The 19108-nt window shown below is 36.0% G+C and overlaps 1 protein-coding gene across 1 annotated transcript; it reads right to left on the bottom strand.

The window, feature by feature from the left end:
- Positions 1–17547: 17547 nt before the first annotated feature.
- On the bottom strand, positions 17548–18589 carry LOC100591694 (olfactory receptor 5B12). Its single transcript, XM_003275339.2, has one exon. It carries the CDS (start codon positions 18571–18573, stop codon positions 17629–17631), a length of 945 nt encoding a protein of 314 aa, XP_003275387.1. The 5' UTR covers positions 18574–18589; the 3' UTR covers positions 17548–17628.
- Positions 18590–19108: the final 519 nt, after the last annotated feature.

The following is a 19108-nucleotide window of genomic DNA, read 5'->3' on the forward strand; positions in this document are numbered from 1 at the left end:
AAGCAATAGAGTGATAAACAAAGAGATTTAGAAATGTATAAATACTATATGCATTATGTAATTATAGCAACAATTTGTACTTCAAAATTCTATAGATCTAAAGCATAGGCTTGATAACAGTCTTTAATGCATTATCTACAGAGTTACAATGTGTTGAATCCAGGGGATCTTTGTAAATAATATCCCAATGTTTCCATTTTATAAATTTATAAACTGCTATGTAGTATATTTAATGATGTGTCCAAGATGACTCATCTGGAACTAATTTTTCTGCAAATTCAGTTTTCCCTAATCTGGTAAAACTTATATATTTATGTTGCTCACATACTGGGAACTGCTCTAGGCAATTTGTATGTATATTGATTCCTCTCAACTATATAATGAGTTTGATCAGTTATTACATTTATTTAATTTGTGAGGCTCACAAGATTAAGTCATTTATTGATATGTACACAAATGTTAATAGTCAAGCCTATCTTCTGGCTCAGGAGAGTCATTCTCAAGCTTAATGGTCTAAATTGAATCTAAATCAAATTGAATTTGAAGCAATTTACAATTACTCATTGTCTTTGTTGGTGCAAACTTAGGCAGGTTTCACAGTGAGGTAACTGAGAGGAAAATGCACATTAAGGGTCTCAGGACAGCTGGAGAAGTAGGGAAATGTACAACTAGCAAAGACAATTCTGAGGGGAAGGCAGCATCAGATATAGAGCTTGGGATTGGGAAGAGGTTCTTATCAGCGCTACCATTTACTACCTAGGCCACACTGGTCCCAAATTAACTTCCCTGAACCTTATTTATCTGCAGAATGAAAATATTAATGAGATCAACCTCAAGGCATTATTTTGAAAATTCAATGAAATAATACATTTTTACAACAATAAACAAAATGTTAAATGTTTAGCACAGTCTGATGAGAGCTAGCTATAATATTATTGTTAGAATGGAATGATGATCTCTGTTAGATTCATAAAGGAGGATGGCAGGGCTTTGTGTGTTGGTAAATTTTGAAGTCTTGTAGCCCCTTCTTCAATTTGTCTTTCCTCACATACTAGGGCTACTGAGATTTTCTGTGCATCCCAATAATTCTCATTCTGTCTTTTTTTCACCCAAATGATTGACTGTTCCAGTGATTCCATGTGAACCATTCTTCTGCTTAATTTCTTCCTTGAAATTTACATTTTAGCTTGGTTTCGCAGCATCTCCTTTACATAAACTCATGCTTTTCTTTCATTTATGTCATCTCTTAGTTGACCCTTATAGTTTAAAATGCATCATTCGTGGGTTTCCTTTAGACTGCAGATCTGTTTTGGTGGAAGGTTGTAAGTTGTAAAATTATTATTTAGATCAGTTCTTGCATATGAATAGTGTTTTAAATTAGAAAGGGCATTCATCCTCTAACTACTATTCATCTGCTAGCTACTCTTGCCTACTGTCTTTCCACACTGCATAAGTTTAGCCCATGAAAGCATTATGTTTGCCAAACTTAAATCGCATAATCACTTTTAGAATATACTATGTTCTACAACAGATGTTAAGAACTTTTTATATAAATGTTTACATGTGTGTGTTTGTGTGTGATAAGTATTATTGTTATTACTATTTTACCATTATAAGAATTTGATATTTGAAAAGTTTTGTGATATTCTACAATTATACAACTAGTATGGAGAATAGTCAACATTCACAATTGAAACCAAGTTCCAACCTAATCAAAATTTGTGCTTTTAGCTACTTCACAATGAGCATTAGATGTGCTAGTCATAATAAGGATGAGATTATGGGGGAAAGGTTACAATTCTGTACGCATCTTGCTAACTTATTTAGATCCTTTTGTAGTTTGAAGAGCTGTCAATTCACACTTCTGTTATTTTTGTTTGTTTTACTTCAAGTAGAAGCCTAATTGATAGTGAATAAAATGAAATTACCACCTACTTTATCAGAGCATCATCTATCTCATTTTTTTCATCTTCTTTAGGGAAGCAGTATGATATTTCACAAGTATCACTGAACACCCTATTAATGGAAGTTTTGACATTTCTATACTCCAGCCTCAGCATATGTTTTTAGAAAAAAATATTTAAAGCATCTACTTCTGTTCTGAAATAATATAGTATCTATAGCTGTCCCACTGCTTTTGCATGAATTCCCTGTTTTACTAAATGTATTTATGGAACATAGAAGCTTACCTTGTGTCTGGAAAAAAAGAGCTAGTCAATCCTGAATACTAAGTCTAAAATTGGAAATTCAGTCATGAAATAATGCATAAATACCATTAGAAAAAAAATCTGTCTCAGGTAGTGGTCAAAAAAAGCTCCAAGTTCTCTATGGCAAGGAAAGACAGAATAAAAAAACACTAGCATCAATAAACTAAATTAAATATAACTGCTATTAACACATAAACCACTCACTATGTGCAGATTCTCTTTTATGTATTTTGCATACATTAGCTCATTTAGCATAAAAAAATAGAAAGTAAAAGTGCATTATAGGTGAAAAATAGGATTCCATGTAAGTTTTGATTTTGCTGTGTGTGTATGTGTGTGTGTACACATGCATGCAGTCATACATTATGTGTCACAATGTAAATCGTGTGGATTCCTTAATTTAAAAAATCTAAAGCCTCCAATCAAGAGCCTCTGAATAGCCTGTGCAAAGTTAGGCATGAGACTGTGCTTCAGTGACACAGAACCATGTATTTTATAATGTGCTCACGGATCATTTGCTGACATTTATTTATTAATTTATTCATTTAGATACATTCATTCATTGCCTCAACAAGTATTTAGAGTGCCCATCATTTTCTAAATGTTCTTCTAAGCACATGGATTTTTTGTGTGTATAAGGGTTTTGTTTTTTGTTTTTTTACTTTTATTTTAAGTTCAGGGATACATGTACAGGCTTGTTACATAGGTAAATTTGCATCATGGGGGTTTGTTGTACAGATTATTTCATCACTCAGGTATTAAGCCTGGGACCCATTAGTTATTTTTTCTGATCCACTCCCTCCTCCTACCCTCCACCCTTCAATAGACACCAATGTCCGTTGCCCTCTAAGCATATGAATTTTAAATAGTGAGAATAGTACCATCTTCTATTATTTGAATAAAATCACCATTTTCCCAATTAATGGAGATTGTTGTAACACCTGGACTGTGGCTAAATAGCATGATAGCATGAAAATATTAAAAGCTGGGATACTAAACTCTGAATACTCAATGGGAAAATGTTTGCCCTTGAACTTTTATATAGTACATATTCTATTACTACAACCTAAACAGACCATAGAACAGAGCTAGAAACTTACCTTGCTCTTCAAGGAAGATGACACACTTTCAGTTGGTATCTTCAAATTGCAAGTCCTACTCAAAGAAGAAAGAAAAGCGCCTATTTAAGAAGTTATTATTTAATGTCTAGTCACAAATATTGAAGTTCTCTAGAGGGAGGGAGATTTAAGGAAAAAGTAATGACTAGGTGGAAATTAGAAAATATTCTTCAACTTGTCACACAGGGCTGCTGCTGTGAGGAAAAACAGAAGTCTCTGAATGCACTCTGTAAAGTGCTAAAGAGCTGTAAGAAGGGATCATCGTATCCACAATGAACAATATTTTTAGCTGGGGGTTTTATCCCTGGCCATTGTTGCAGACTCAGAGTAATATACCAGTGTGAATTAAGGCCACTTAATACAATGGACAACCTTTTACACTGAGATCAATAAATGATCACCAAAAGGTGACACACAGGGTGGAACCTCTAACATGATGTTAAATAGAGTCATGTTGGGATGTTAGAGACCAATGACTGGGAACTAACAATAATTGAGGAATTTGAACATACATAAAGTTCTTAGGGGACAAGTTACTCATGAGAATAACCAGAGTCTGTCACTCCAATCATTTAGAGAAGCAACATTTAAACTGCGTATGGAAGCCTGGTTCCATTTTCTTAGGAAGAGCACCAGTGTATTTACTTTACTCAGGGTTATTTCTTCTTGGTAATGCGAACATCTTCAGAGAAGATTCATCATTAAGTTTCCTGGCAGAAATCAGACAGAATCATGAGTGGCATAATGGAAACTAGGCTAAAGTGTTACGTAAGTTTTGTTGGCCGATGGCAGCATAACTTCCCAAAATTCATATTGAGATTATGGGTTATATAAACACTTATGCACTTGAGTTCTCTCATTAATAAAATAGAGATGAGTATTTTTTTTCTGAGATAGTAGAATGGATGCTTTGCCAGAATCCTTGCTCACTTGGAAATAGCAAGTGGTGTGTAGAGATTCACACTGTGAACTTGTATCCAAGAAGAAACATGATTGTTCAATATAAAAGTGAAAGAAAACTTTGGATACTGCTGAAAACAAGACAGACAGCAGCCCAAATGGAAAACTGTGAATCAATCCCTCCATATGTGAGAGGGGGAGTGCTCCACAATACACACACCCACCAGGAAGCCAGGCAATCCAGGCCATTGAGAACTTTTTGAGTTTCCCAAAACCTGGATGAGACTTGGGGAACAGTCAAAGGACTGTGAGAAGGAAGAGCACTGGGAAGTACCCCAAATGCACTCTCAGACTTAAGGACCAATGGAAGGAGGTCATTCCTGATGCTAACTCATAGTGGGTTGCACATGAACCTGCCAGCTAGCATTGGTGGCAGTCACTGGTTTGTAGAGTCGTTAGCCAGAGATTTGTGATCTTACCTTGATTGGAGGAGGAATCCACATGGTTAGAATGGAGAGGCAAGAATAGCATGGGCTTCAGCTGTGGACAATGGAATTGGGAACCCACCTTGCAGGACAAGACCAGGAGGGTTTGAGTCTGAGAGGAGTGGTTTTGGCCAGGGTAGCAAGTTTTGCAGCCTGAGGCATTTTCTTTTCTTTTTTTTTTTTCTTTTTTTCTTTAAATTTTATTATTATACTTTAGGTTTTAGGGTACATGTGCACAATGTGCAGGTTTGTTACATATGTATCCATGTGCCGTGTTGGTTTGCTGCACCCATTAACTCGTTGTTTAGAATTAGGTATACCTCCTAATGCTGTCCCTCCTCCCTCCCCCAACCCACAACAGTCCCCGGAGTGTGATGTTCCCCTTCCTGTGTCCATGAGTTCTCATTGTTCAATTCCCACCTATGAGTGAGAACATGTGGTGTTTGGTTTTCTGTCCTTGCAATAGTTTACTGAGAATGATGTTTTCCAGTTTCATCCATGTCCCTACAAAGGACATGAACTCATCATTTTTTATGGCTGCATAGTATTCCGTGGTGTATATGTGCCACATTTTCTTAATCCAGTCTATCGTTGTTGGACATTTGGGTTGGTTCCAAGTCTTTGCTATTGTGAATAGTGCCACAGTAAACATACGTGTGCATGTGTCTTTATAGCAGCATGATTTATAGTCCTTTGGGTATATACCCAGTAATAGGATGGCTGGGTCAAATGGTATTTCTAGTTCTAAATCCCTGAGGAATCGCCACACTGACTTCCACAATGGTTGAACTAGTTTACAGTCCCACCAACGGTGTAAAAGTGTTCCTATTTCTCCACATCCTCTCCAGCACCTGTTGTTTCCTGACTTTTGAATGATGGCCATTCTAACTGGTGTGAGATGGTATCTCATTGTGGTTTTGATGTGCATTTCTCTGATGGCCAGTGATGATGAGCATTTTTTCATGTGTTTTTTGGCTGAATAAATGTCTTCTTTTGAGAAGTGTCTGTTCATGTCCTTTGCCCACTTTTTGATGGGGTTGTGTTTTTTTTTCTTGTAAATTTGTTTGAGTTCATTGTAGATTCTGGATATTAGCCCTTTGTCAGATGAGTAGGTTGCAAAAATTTTCTCCCATTCTGTAGGTTCCCTGTTCACTCTGATGGTAGTTTCTTTTGCTGTGCAGAAGCTCTTTAGTTTAATGAGATCCCATTTGCCAATTTTAGCTTTTGTTGCCATTGCTTTTGGTGTTTTAGACATGAAGTCCTTGCCCACGCCTATGTCCTGAATGGTATTGCCTAGGCTTTCTTCTAGGGTTTTTATGGTTTTAGGTCTAACATTTAAGTCTTTAATCCATCTTGAATTAATTTTTGTGTAAGGTGCAAGGAAGGGATGCAGTTTCAGCTTTCTACATATGGCTAGCCAGTTTTCCCAACACCATTTATTAAATAGGGAATCCTTTCCCTATTGCTTGGTTTTGTCAGATTTGTCAAAGATCAGATAGTTGTAGATATGCGGCATTATTTCTGAGGGCTCTGTTTTGTTCCATGGATCTATGTGTCTGTTGTGGTACCAGTACCATGCTGTTTTGGTTACTGTAGCCTTGTAGTATAGTTTGAAGTCAGGTAGCATGATGTGAGGCATTTTCACACTCTAAAGGCAAACTGCATTTGAGTTGGCTAACTGTCCCAATGCACTGCTAGTGTCCAGCTGTGGGAAGGAGCCCTGCTGGGTTGAGCGAGAGCAAACTGGATCTTACTACCCCTTGATAGGCCATGGAGCCTAAGATGCACTCTTTCCCTCATGGGGTCATTTGCATAGCAGCAGTTGCTCTGCTTATTGCTGGAGCATTTCTTCAGAGGTCTGAGGATTGCTCTTTGAACCTTGTAAGGGCCAGCACTTGTACATACCATCCTGGGGTTCAAGTGCAGACTTGCACAACCAATACTGCCCAGCTTTGCCCTCTTGCCTTGGATACAAAGCATGGAACCAGGACCACTGTGTGTTCCATAGCCCAAACCATTATCTGGGACACCCAAACCAGTACACTAAGGATATTTACAAACAAGAAAATCATACAGAGTCTACACCAGTTTACACACCCAGAAACAAAGCCAAATAACCCTACTCAGCATACGTCATAGTCACATTCTCAAGAAAAATAAGTCACACCCCGATGAAAGTAAATTCAATAATAGAAGTGACTAATTCTCCAGATGCAAAGAAATCAGGATAATAATACTGGAAGTATGAAAAACAAAGTGCTATAACACTTCCAAAGGAGCACAGTAATTCTCTAGCAATGGATTTGAACCAATAAGAAATCTTCAAAATGTCAGGTAAAGAATTCAAAATACTGATTTTAACGAAGTTCTATAAGACATAAGATAAATCTGAATACCAATGCAAAGACATCAGAAAATCAATTCATGATATGAGCTAGAAATTTACCAAGAAGGTAGAGATCTTAAAATAACCAAACAACTTCTGGAAATGAAAATTTCACTGAAAGAATTATGAAGAACAGTTGAAAGCCTTAACAATAGACTAGAAGGAGCAGAGAAGAGAATCTCAAAATTTGAAGACAGGTCTTTTGAATTAATTCAATCAGACAAAAATAAAGAAAGGAGAATAAAGAAGAACAAACAAAGCCTTTGAGAAGTATGGGACTACATAAAGCAACCAAACATATGAAGTATATGTATTTCCAAGGGAGAGGAAAAAGCAAACAGTTCAGAAACCCTATTTAAGGAAATAATTGACAACAAGTTTCCCTAGTTTGGGAAGAGATTTACACATCCAGATACAATAAGCCCAACAAACTACAGGAAAATACATTGCAAAAAGGACCTCAACATGACATATAGTCATCAGGTTGTTTAAAGTCAACATGAAAGAAAAATCCTAAAATCAGCATGAGAAAAGTGTCCAGTCATCTATAAAGAAGACACCATCAGATTAATAGTGGACTTTAAAAGCAGAAACCTTACAAGCCAGAAAAAATAGATATTGTATTTTTAAAGTACTTAAAGGAAAAAAAAACCTGTCGACCACAAATTTTATATCCTATTCAGAATAAGCTTCATAAATGGAGGAGAAATAAAGTGCTTCTCAGACAACCAAATGCTGAGGGAATTCATTACCACTAGACTGGCCCTATAAGAAATTCTCCAGGAGTTCTAAATGTGGATACAAAATGTCAATATTCACCATCATATAAACACAAAATTACAAAAAGAAAAAAAAGAAATCCAATGACTACATGACAGAACTCCACTAAAGCACAAAGACAAAGGAAAAAAAGAAACAAAGAATCTACAAAACAGCTACATTACAATCTACGTTATGTCAGGAACAAAAGCTCACAAGACAATATTAACCTTAACAATAAATGAATTAAAATTTTCCACTTAAAAGATATACATTGATGACATGGATGAAAACATGAAGCAACTACATGCTACTTAAAAGAAACTCACCTTACTGGTTGGTAGACAGTTATAGACTGAAGGTAAACAGGTGGAAAAGATATTCCACACAGATGAAAACCAAAAGTGAGTAGTAGTAGTTACACTTGTATCAGGTAAAACAGACTTACAATAAACCATGATAAAAAATACAAATAACCTCATTATATAATGATACAGAGATCAAATCAGCAAGAACATACATAAATTCTGAATATATGTGCACCTAAAAATGGAACAGCACCCAGAGTCATAAAAAAATTAATAGACATAAAGAAAGAAACATACAGAAATGCAATAATAATGGGGAACTTACCCCACTGACAGCACTAGACAGGTTATCAAAACATAAAATTAACAAAGAAACATTTGACTTAAATTTTTGACCAAATGGACATCACAAACATTTACAGATCAGTCTAACTAACAAAAGTAAAATGCAGTCTTTTCAGGGGCACATGGTACATTCTCCAAGATATGTCACAAAACAAGTCTCAATATAGCATTCAACTTTTTAAAAGTTGAAATTATACCAAGTGTCTTCTCAGAGCATAGCCAAATACAACTAGAAATCAATACCAAGAGGAACTCTGGAAACTATACAAATACATGGAAAGTAAACAATATATTACTAAACAATAGTTAGGTTGTTTACTAAATTAAGTCATAAATTAAAAATTTTTGGAATAAATAAAAATGGAAACAAAACATACCAAAACATATTGAAAACAGCAAAAGCAGTGCTAAGAGAGAAGTTTATAGTATTACATGCCTACATCAAATAATAGAAAGATCACAAATTAGCAACATAACATTGTACCTCATGGAACTAGTAAAACAAGAACAAACAAAACGCAAAGCTACCAGAATAAAACAAATAACAGAGATCAGGGTAGAACTAAATGAAATTGGGACAAAAACAAATAAAATAGACAAACCACTAGCTAAACCACCTAAGAAAAACAGGAGAAGAGATCCAAATAAACATAATCCAAAATAAAAAAGAGTACATTACAGCTAATACCACAGAAATACAAAAGATCATCAGAGGCTGCTATGAACAACTATGCACTTACAAACTAGAAACCTAGAGAACATGAATAAATTCCTGGAAACAAATAACCTCCTAAGATTGAATGGGAGAGAAAAATCTTGAACAGAGCAATAATGAGTGATTAAATCAGTAATAAAAAACTTCCCAACAACACCAACAAAAAAGTTCAGGACCAGATAAATTCACAACCGAATTCTACCAAAGGTAAAAGAAATAATAGCAATCTTTTGAAACTCTTCTGAGAAATCAGAGAGGAGAGAATCTTCCCTAACTCATTCTAGAAAGCTAGTATGAGTCTGATACCAAAGCTGGCAAGGATATAAAAATGGAGGACTACAGACCAATCCCTGATAAACATAGATGCAAAAATCCTCAAAAGTATACATGATTTGCTAGCATTTTGTTAAGGATTTTGTATGTAAGGATTTTGCACATATATTGAGGTATATGTATAATAGCATATCAAGAAGATAATATACCACAATCAAGTAGGTTTTATTCAGGGATGCAAGGATGGTTCAACATACACAAATCAATAGATGTGATTAATTACATAAGCAGAATTTAAAAACAAAAACCATATGATCCTATAAATAAATACAGAAAAGGTATTTGATAAAATGCAGCAGCCTGTAATCCCAGCACTTTGGGAGGCCGAGGCGGGCGGATCACGAGGTCAGGAGATCGAGACCATCCTGGCTAACACGGTGAAACCCCGTCTCTACTAAAAATACAAAAAAATTAGCCGGGCGTGTTGGCGGGCGCCTGTAGTCCCAGCTACTTGGGAGGCTGAGGCAGGAGAATGGCGTGAACCCGGGAGGCGGAGCTTGCAGTGAGCCGAGATCGCGCCACTGCACTCTAGCCTGGGGGACAGAGCAAGACTCCGTCTCAAAAAAAAAAAAAAAAAAATGCAGCATACTTTTATGATAAAAACTTTCAAAAAATTAAACATAGAAGGAATATACCTCAAAATAATAAAAGCTATACATGAAAAACACAGCCAACAGCATACTGAATGGAGAAAACTTGAACTCATTCTCCCTAAGAATTGGAACAAGACAAGGATGACCATTTTCATCACTCCAATTCAACATAACCCTGGAAGTCATAGCCAGAGCAATCATGCAAGAATAAATATTAAATGCATTCAAACTAGAAAAGAGAAGTCAAATTATCTCTGTTTGCTGATGATATGATTTATATGTAAAAAATCTCAGACTCCTCCAAGTAATTCTTAGATCTGATAAATGAATTACATAAAGTTTAGGGTTACATAATCAACATAAAAAATTCAGTAGCATTTCTACATAATCAACATACAAAATTCAGTAGCATTTCAAAATGAGTAGCATTTGTATAGAAATGCTACTGAATTCTGTACGTTGATTATATAACGTTAAACTTTACTTAATTCATTTATAAGCTTGATTCTCAGCTTGAATTGAGCTGAGAATCAAATCAAGACATCAATCAATTTACAATATGTGCAGAAAAAATATCTAGAAATATATTTAAACAAAGAGGTAAAACACCTCTACAATGTAAACTACAAAACATTGATGAAAGAAATTATAGATGACACAAACAAATGGAAAAACGTTCCATGCTCCTCAATTGGAAGAATCAATATGATAAAAATGACCATATTGTCCAAAGGAATCTACAGATTCAATGCATTTTCTACCAAAATACTAATGTCATTTTTCACAGAATTAGAAAACTACAGTCATAAGATTCATATGGAATCAAAACAGGAGCTCAAATAGCCAAAATAATGCTAAGCTAAAAGAACAAAGCTGGTGTCATCACATTATCTGACTTGAAGTTATACTGCAAGCCTGTAGAAACCAAAACGGCATGGTACTGGTTTCTAAGTAGACACATAGATGAATGGAACAGAATATAGGAACAAAAAATAAAGCTACATACCTACAACCAACAGATCTTTGACAATGTTGACAAAACATGCATTTGAGAAAGGATATACTTTTCAATAAATGGTGCTGGAAAAATAGAATTTTTCTTTGCAGAAGAATGAAACTGACTCCTATCTCTCACCATATACAAAAATCAACTCAAGTTGGATTAAAGACTTAACTGTAAGACCTGAAATTGTAGAAATACTAGAATAAAACCTAGGGAAAACTCTTGTAGACGTTGGGCTAGGCAAAGGATTCATGAAAACCTCAAAAGCACAGGCAGCTAAAATAAAAACAGACAAATATGACTTGATTAAACTGAAAGGCTTCTGCACAGCTGAATAGAGTGAATAGAAAACCTGCACAATGAGAGAAAATATTTTCAAACTATGCATCCAAGAAGGGACTAATTTTAATCTAGAAACTATAAAGGATTCAAATAAGTAAACAATAACAAGAACAGTAAGAAAAAACATTAAAAAGTGGACAAAGGACATGAAGAGATATTTTTCAAAAGAAGACATAGAAATCGCCCACAAGCACATGAAAAATATTCAACATCACTAATCATCATAGGGATGCAAATTACAATCACAATGAGATATCATTTTATACCAGGCAGAATTGCTATTGCTTAAAAAGTCAAAAAATAACAGATTTGGGTGAGGCTACAGAGAAAAAAGAACAGTTATACACTGTTGGTGGCAATGTAAATTAGTACAAGCACTATGGAAAACAATGTGGAGATTTCTCGAATAACTAAAAATAGAACTACCATTCAATCCAGCAATCCCACTACTAGCTATCTATCCAAAGGAAAAAAATCTTTATATAAAAAATATACCTTCACCTGTATTTTTATCACAGCACTATTCACAATAACCAAGATATGGACTCAACATAAGTGTCCATCAATAGATGATGGGATAAAGAAAATGTGATATATATATATATATATATATATATATATATATCACATATATATATACACTTACACCATGGAATACTACTCAACCATAAAAAAGAATAAAATCATGTGTTTTGCAACAACATGGATGGAACTTGAAGCTGTTGTCTTTAGGGAAATAACAGAGAAAGTCAAATACTGCATGTTCTTACTTATAAGAGGAAGTGAAATAATGTGTACACATGAACATACAGTGTGAAATAATAGAAAATGCAGACTCAGAAGGGTAGGAAGGGGGAAGGGGGAGGAGGGAGGGGGAGGGGGAGGGGGGAGGGGGAGAGGGGGGTGACAAATGAAAAATTTCTTAATGAATACAATTGCATTATTCAGGTGATGGTTACTACAAAAGCCCAGACTTCAACACTACACAATATATCCATATAATGAAATTCTACTTGTATTCATTAAATTTATATAAATAAAAATAAAATGAAGATGATGGTAGTGCTTAATGCATAAGGTTGGTAGGAGCACACAAATTAATAAAGTGCTTAAAACAGAGCCCGGTACATACTAAACTGTCAACAAACACACTAGCTATAAAAAAAATTATAAAGTCATACTTTTTTATGAAAGAGCCTCCATTCATTTCTAAGAGTGTTCATTATCTCCAAAATACATAATATATCCCTTAGGGACATTGGAAGCCACGACGAGTTAATTCCAAATATCTTGCCACATAATTATGAGGTTGGAGTTGTTTTAAATAATTAACAAGCTAAAAATAGAAGAGAATTAAAATATACACTGTTTAAGCTGACAAAGCAAATTGGGAAACACTTTTATCTGTAGTGTACTGAATTTATCCACTGAGATATAAAGTCGAACGACCCTAGTACTCATCAAAAACTTTCCAGATGTATTTTTATGCAGAGATAGTCTATAACAAGGCCACCAGAAGCAGACATATAACGTTTTTTTCTGGAAGTCCTTTATTCCAACTCTCCCTATTTTTTATAGTTTCCTGCTATGTGAAACTTGGTGGAAGACTGTGTAACACTGTTTAAGAAATGTTTTATAGTTTCCTACTATGTGAATCCTGGTGGAAAACTGTATAATAGTGTTCAGCTGGGCACAGAGGCTCATGCCTGTAATCCCAGCACTTTGGGAGGCTGAGGTGGGAGGGTCACTTGAGGTCAGGAGTTCAAGACCAGCCTGGCCAACATGGTGAAAACCTGTCTCTACTAAAAATACAAAAATTAGCCAGGTGTGGTGGCACCTGCCTGTAGTCCCAGCTACTCGGGAGGCTGAGGCAGGAGAATTGCTTGAACCTGGGAAGCATAGGCTGCAGTGAGCTGAGATGGCGACTGCACTCCAACCTAAGCAACAGAGCAGGACCCAATCTCAAAAACAAAACAAAACAAAACAAAAAACAAAACAGAAACAGACAAACAAAAAAACAGTTTTCAGGATGACATGGATTCAAATCCTGGTTCTGCCTAAATTGTCCTGGAACATGGGCAAATGTCTTAATGTCATTAAGTCATACTTTCCTCATTAATAAAATGATAATAATAACAATACTACCTTGCCATGGAGTTGTCAGGATCACATGAGTTATGATATGTAAAGCACAAAGAACAGCGCAACTGTACGAGGATGCTATATAAATGAGAACAGTTCTTTCTGAAATTCTGCTTACCATGCTCACAGCTTAGCTGCCAGCAAACTTGTCTCAGTCAACAGTATGCAATGAGTAACACCCAGAAGTCAGGATAGTTAGAATTTATTTGTACTGCATATTGTGGCTTGTGGCATTAGCAGTCTAAAAGCACCACTGATAGTGGTGACCAAAGGTACTAGTGTAAAAGGATGGAAGTGGTCAACGTGCTGGAAGAATTGTTTTAGCCAAACTGTTCCAGTGGTTTGATCTTGCCTCTGGTTTCTGTACTCTCGCTTCCTTTAATTATTTCCAGCTTAATTATCCAACTTTCTCCTTGGTTCTAGGAGCACACCATTATTCTTCAAATAAATTCTTTTTTGTTTAAGTTAGCCATAGTTGATTTCTGTTGTGTACATCCAAGGTTGTCACCTCTCTCTCCCACATACCACCCACATTCATGATAGGCAGGGATAGTGATGGTGGAGAGAAACTTAACAGTTTCCACTGCCACTTCTGCTCTGTTATGAAATGCCTTGTAGCTCTTAAACTCCCAAGCAGGCCATGACTAGACTCCTTGGCACCACATATCAAACATCAAAGAAATGACATTATAATGCCATGTCTTAAATATGGGGGAAAACAGACATCCTTCTTTGTCTCTGCTTACTCACATTATCTCGACTTACTTATGCACTGGCCATGATGTTTTATCAACTATGTTCAGTAGAGGAATTCCAACTCAATTCGCTGGGAAAGAACATAAAAAGAAAAGCCATGAAAGAGGAGCATATTTGACTCAGTTCTCAGGCTTTCTTATTAAATACCAATTCATAATAGTAGGTTGTTATACTGGAAAATGACAAAAAGAAAAACAAGCTCAAGTATACCAGTGGCTTATTTCAAGTACACTAATTTTATGCCTTCATATTTAAAGTAAATTTCTTGTAGGCAGCATGCAGTGGGTCTTTTTTTTTTTAATTATCTAACGTTCTTTTTCAATTTGCTAAGTTTACACTATATTTAATGTACTAATTGACACAGTGAATTAAAATCTAACATGAGGCCAGGCGCAGGTGGCTCATGCCTGTAATCCCAGCACTTTGGGAGGCCGAGGCAGGCAAATCACTTGAGGCCAGGAGTTCAAGACCAGCCTGACCACCATGGTGAAACCCTGTCTCTACTAAAAATGCAAAAATTAACCAGGCATGGTGGTACACACCTGTAATCCCAGCTACTTGGGAGGTTGAAGCAGGATAATCTCTTGAACCCGGGAGGCGAAGGTTACCATGAACTGAGCTCGCACCACTGCACTCCAGTCTGGGTGACAGAGCACAGTTCTGTTCAAAAAACAAAAACAAAACAAGCAAACAAACAAAAAAACCTACAATCTTCCTAGTTTTTTTTCTATTTTTTCTATCTTTTCTTTGTTTCTTTTGTCTTCTTTTCCTTTTTAAATTATTAACTATCTTTATGATTCCATTTTATCTCCACTATTAACTTATTATTAAATACCTCTCTTAAAAATTGTTTTAGTTATTGCCCTAGAGTTTACAATATATGTTTAGAATTCATGAAATTATGCTTCTTTATAATACTGTGTCATTTTACGAGTAGTTTAAAGATGTTGCAAACATATACTGCCAATTATGCACTCTAATACTTTATATTATTGTTATACATTTTCCTTTTATGTTTTCTATAAATAAATATACAGTATATTCCTACTATTTATGATTTAGACAATCATCTTTTAAACAATTAAAAATACAAAAAGAGCAGGTCTTATGTCTGTCTATCTTCATTTATCTCATTTTCAGTCCTCTTCATTTCTTTGCACCAATGTAAATTACTGATTGGCATCATATTTCTTATGCCTGAAGAAATTCCTTCAATATTTCTTGCAGTGAAGGGCTGCTGACAATGAACTTTCAGCATGTGTGTCTGAAAAATGTCTATTTCTCTTTTATTTTTGAATATATTCACTTGGTTTAACAGGGTTTCTTTAGGTTTCAAATAGCATTTGACAGATGTTTTCTGGCATGCGCTGTTTCTGATAAGAAATCTGTGGTGAATCTTGTTTTTGATCCTCTGTATGTAATGTGTCTTTTTTCCTCTGAATGGATTTATAATTTTCTTCTTATATTTGGTTTTCAGCAATCTGAATATGACACGTATAGGTGTTAACCATTTTGTTAAATCCATAGTATGCAGAGCAAAACAAAAAAGTCCCTGCATAAATAGACTTTGATCTAATGGGGAGATATTAAAAACTTAAACTCACAGATAAATATATAATTATAAATTATAATATATATTATGAAAAAAAAACAATTTTCTCAGAGAGGATTATAACAGAGGAAGCTTAAATTTAAAAGGATAGAATAAGGCCAGGCGCGGTGGCTCATGCTGTAATCACAGCACTTTGGGAGGCCAAGGCAGGCAGCTCACTTGAGGCCAGGAATTCAAGACCAGCCTGGCCAACGTGGTGAAACCCCGTCTCTACTAAAAATATTATACAAAAAGTTAGCCAGGCATGGTGGTGCGTGCCTGTAATTCCAGCTACTCAGGCGGCTGAGGCATGAGAATAGCTTGAAGCCAGGAGGCGAAGGTTGCAGTGAGCTGAGATGGTGCCACTGCACTTTCCCCTGGGCCACAGAGCGAGACTCTGTATCAAAAATAAAGAATAAATAAATAAAAATTTAAAGGATAGAATAAACATTTCCAGAATGGCAAAGCAAGGACCTCCAAAAATCTGCTCTTCCATAAAAGCAATTATAACACAGGCAAAACTGTACATAATAAAAATGTTTGAAACTCTAGAAACTAACCAAGGACATGCAACAATTCAACGAGTATTCATTCAAAAACAATGACTGAATCTCGTATCAACGGTGAGTTTTGTGGCATGTTAGCTTGCTTTATCCACCACCTCTGTGGTAACCTTGAAAACCGGCACACATGGAACTATGGTAACTGAAAAAAACATTGGCCTAACAACCACTGAAGTGAACAAAATGTGTTGGAGATTGCTAATGGGCCTGCTTCCCAGAGAATTGTCACTGTTTCACCTATTTGGCAGCTTCCTAGGAAAACCCCATTCACAATTTTGTCTCTATTTCACCAGATTCAGTTCACTCAGTGAAAAAGTTTTATTCCTAGAGTGTTTGTCAAAGTGTTGAGCAGCAATTGTTTAACATTGCAATTGCCTGAAAATGTAAATATCAGTTGGAGTATAAAATAATCTAACCAAACTCTTAAAAAAAATTGATGAGGGCTTTAGAAATCCAGAAGGCTTTGAAAAGCTCCCATATATTCCTGGGAATTGCAAAAATCATGCATATGGGCAAGGCCTTGTGTATGCACAGGAAAGACCTGAGAGGACCTAATGTTTCATTTGTGGCTGACCTTGAGGCCCTGCACAAAGAGGACATGAAGATTAAAGGCAGAATTTAAACTGCTGCAGCACTGAAAACATGCTCCAACACACACATGCAAACCCGTTGCATAAGGCTTCAGAGAATTAGCAATTTAAAGCACTTAAAAAACTCTGTCCAATTGTTAGTTGACCACTAACCTAACTGAGTAGAAATTTCAGTGGCAACACACAACAAAAAATGCAGAATTAACATAAGTAACTCAGGAAAATCACTAAACAAACAAAAGCACCACCAACAAAAACAAAGCTTACATGGGAGGAGAGATCTGATTTTTAGAATATGCTATTTTTTATTATTTAAAATGTCCAGATTTTAACAAAAAAAGTGTCACTTAAAGAATGAAGAAAGTATGGCCAATTCATATGTTTAAGAAAACAGTCAATAGAAACTGTCCATGAGGAAGCCCAAATATTGGACTTAGTAGACAAAGATTAATATGAGGTGGAAAAAATTATCTTATTTTGAATTCTTTATAATTAAAATATGAATCCTATTGAGGCCCTTGCCTTCCCTACAGTCTTTTTAAAGGCACTCTTAACCTCTTTGTTTCTCAGGCTGTAGACCAGTGGATTCAACATGGGAATGACTATGGCATAGAACACAGATGCCATTTTGTCAGTGCCCATGAAATGGCTGGAGCTAGGTCGTAAGTACATAAAGATGCCTGTCCCATAAAAGATGGAAACTGCAGTAAGGTGGGAAGTACAAGTGGAAAAGGCCTTCTGGCGTCCTTCAGATGAGCGCATCTTCAGGATGGTGATAAATATAAATAAGTAGGAGATCAAGATTACCAGGATAGAAAAGAGGTCATTGAATCCCACCACAAAAAAAATAACCATCTCACTGATGTAGTTGTCTGAACATGAGAGAGCCAAGAGAGGAGGAGCATCACAGAAAAAGTGTTCAACTACATTGGATCTACAGAAGGAGAGCCTGAAAGTGTTCCCAGTATGAATGGATGCATTCAGGAAACCACAGACATAGGAGCCTATGGCCAGGCAAGCACATACATTTGTTGTCATGGTGGTGGTGTAATGCAGGGGTTTGCACACTGCTGCATAGCAGTCATAGGCCATTGCTGCCAGGAGGAAACTTTCTGCAGTGATAAAGGCTACAAAGAAGAAGAATTGTGTGGCACAATCATTGTATAATATGAATTTGTCTCCTGTGAGGAACCCCACCATCACCTTGGGAGTGACAGCTGAGGAATAACCAAAGTCCACCAGGGAGAGGTTACTGAGGAAGAAGTACATGGGGGTGTGGAGACAGGAGTCCAATAGAATCAATTCAATCATCGCCAGGTTCCCAACCAGAGTGATGAGGTAGATGAAAAGGAAGACTATGAAGAGTGGGATCTGCAGTTCTGGGTCATCAGTTAACCCCACAAGAATGAATTCAGTCACCTCTGTGTTGTTCTCCATTGGGAATGATGTAGCTGCCCTGTAGAAATGAAAAGACAGAATCAGAATGATAAATGGAGTGAGGAAGGGAGGACTACTGAGATCAATCATCATGCCCATTTTGTGCTTTATTTCAGTATTGCAATTACTTGTTTCCAGGAACCCTGGATCTAAAACATGCCCATGACCACAAAATGCAACTTTAAATTACAATAATTCATAGAGCATTCTTAATAAAATGATTCTGGAGGTAATCCATCCCAAACTCCTAATTTCATAGATTACTGAACTAAGGTACAGAAAAGGAAAGATTCATACAAGATCATCAGACTAATTAATTGTAACAGGTGAAATATAAAGCCAAGTCACTTTGAATTAAAGCCTTAACTCTTTATCACAAAGAAAAATTCCTTTAAATCTTTTACATTCAATCTAAACTGGGCACAAGATAGTAATTTATTTAATTGACTGACTGCCTGATGGAGTAATTAAATCTATCATTGTAAGTCAATGTGAAGAATGGAATAGCATGAAATTAGGAATCAAATATACTTAC

Source organism: Nomascus leucogenys, chromosome 4, assembly GCF_006542625.1.
Source record: "Nomascus leucogenys isolate Asia chromosome 4, Asia_NLE_v1, whole genome shotgun sequence".
NCBI lineage: Eukaryota > Metazoa > Chordata > Mammalia > Primates > Hylobatidae > Nomascus > Nomascus leucogenys.

Coding starts and splice junctions, on each gene's coding strand:
- LOC100591694 (XM_003275339.2), bottom strand. CDS start 18,573: ATGGAGAACAACACAGAGGTGACTGAATTCATTCTTGTGGGGTTAACT.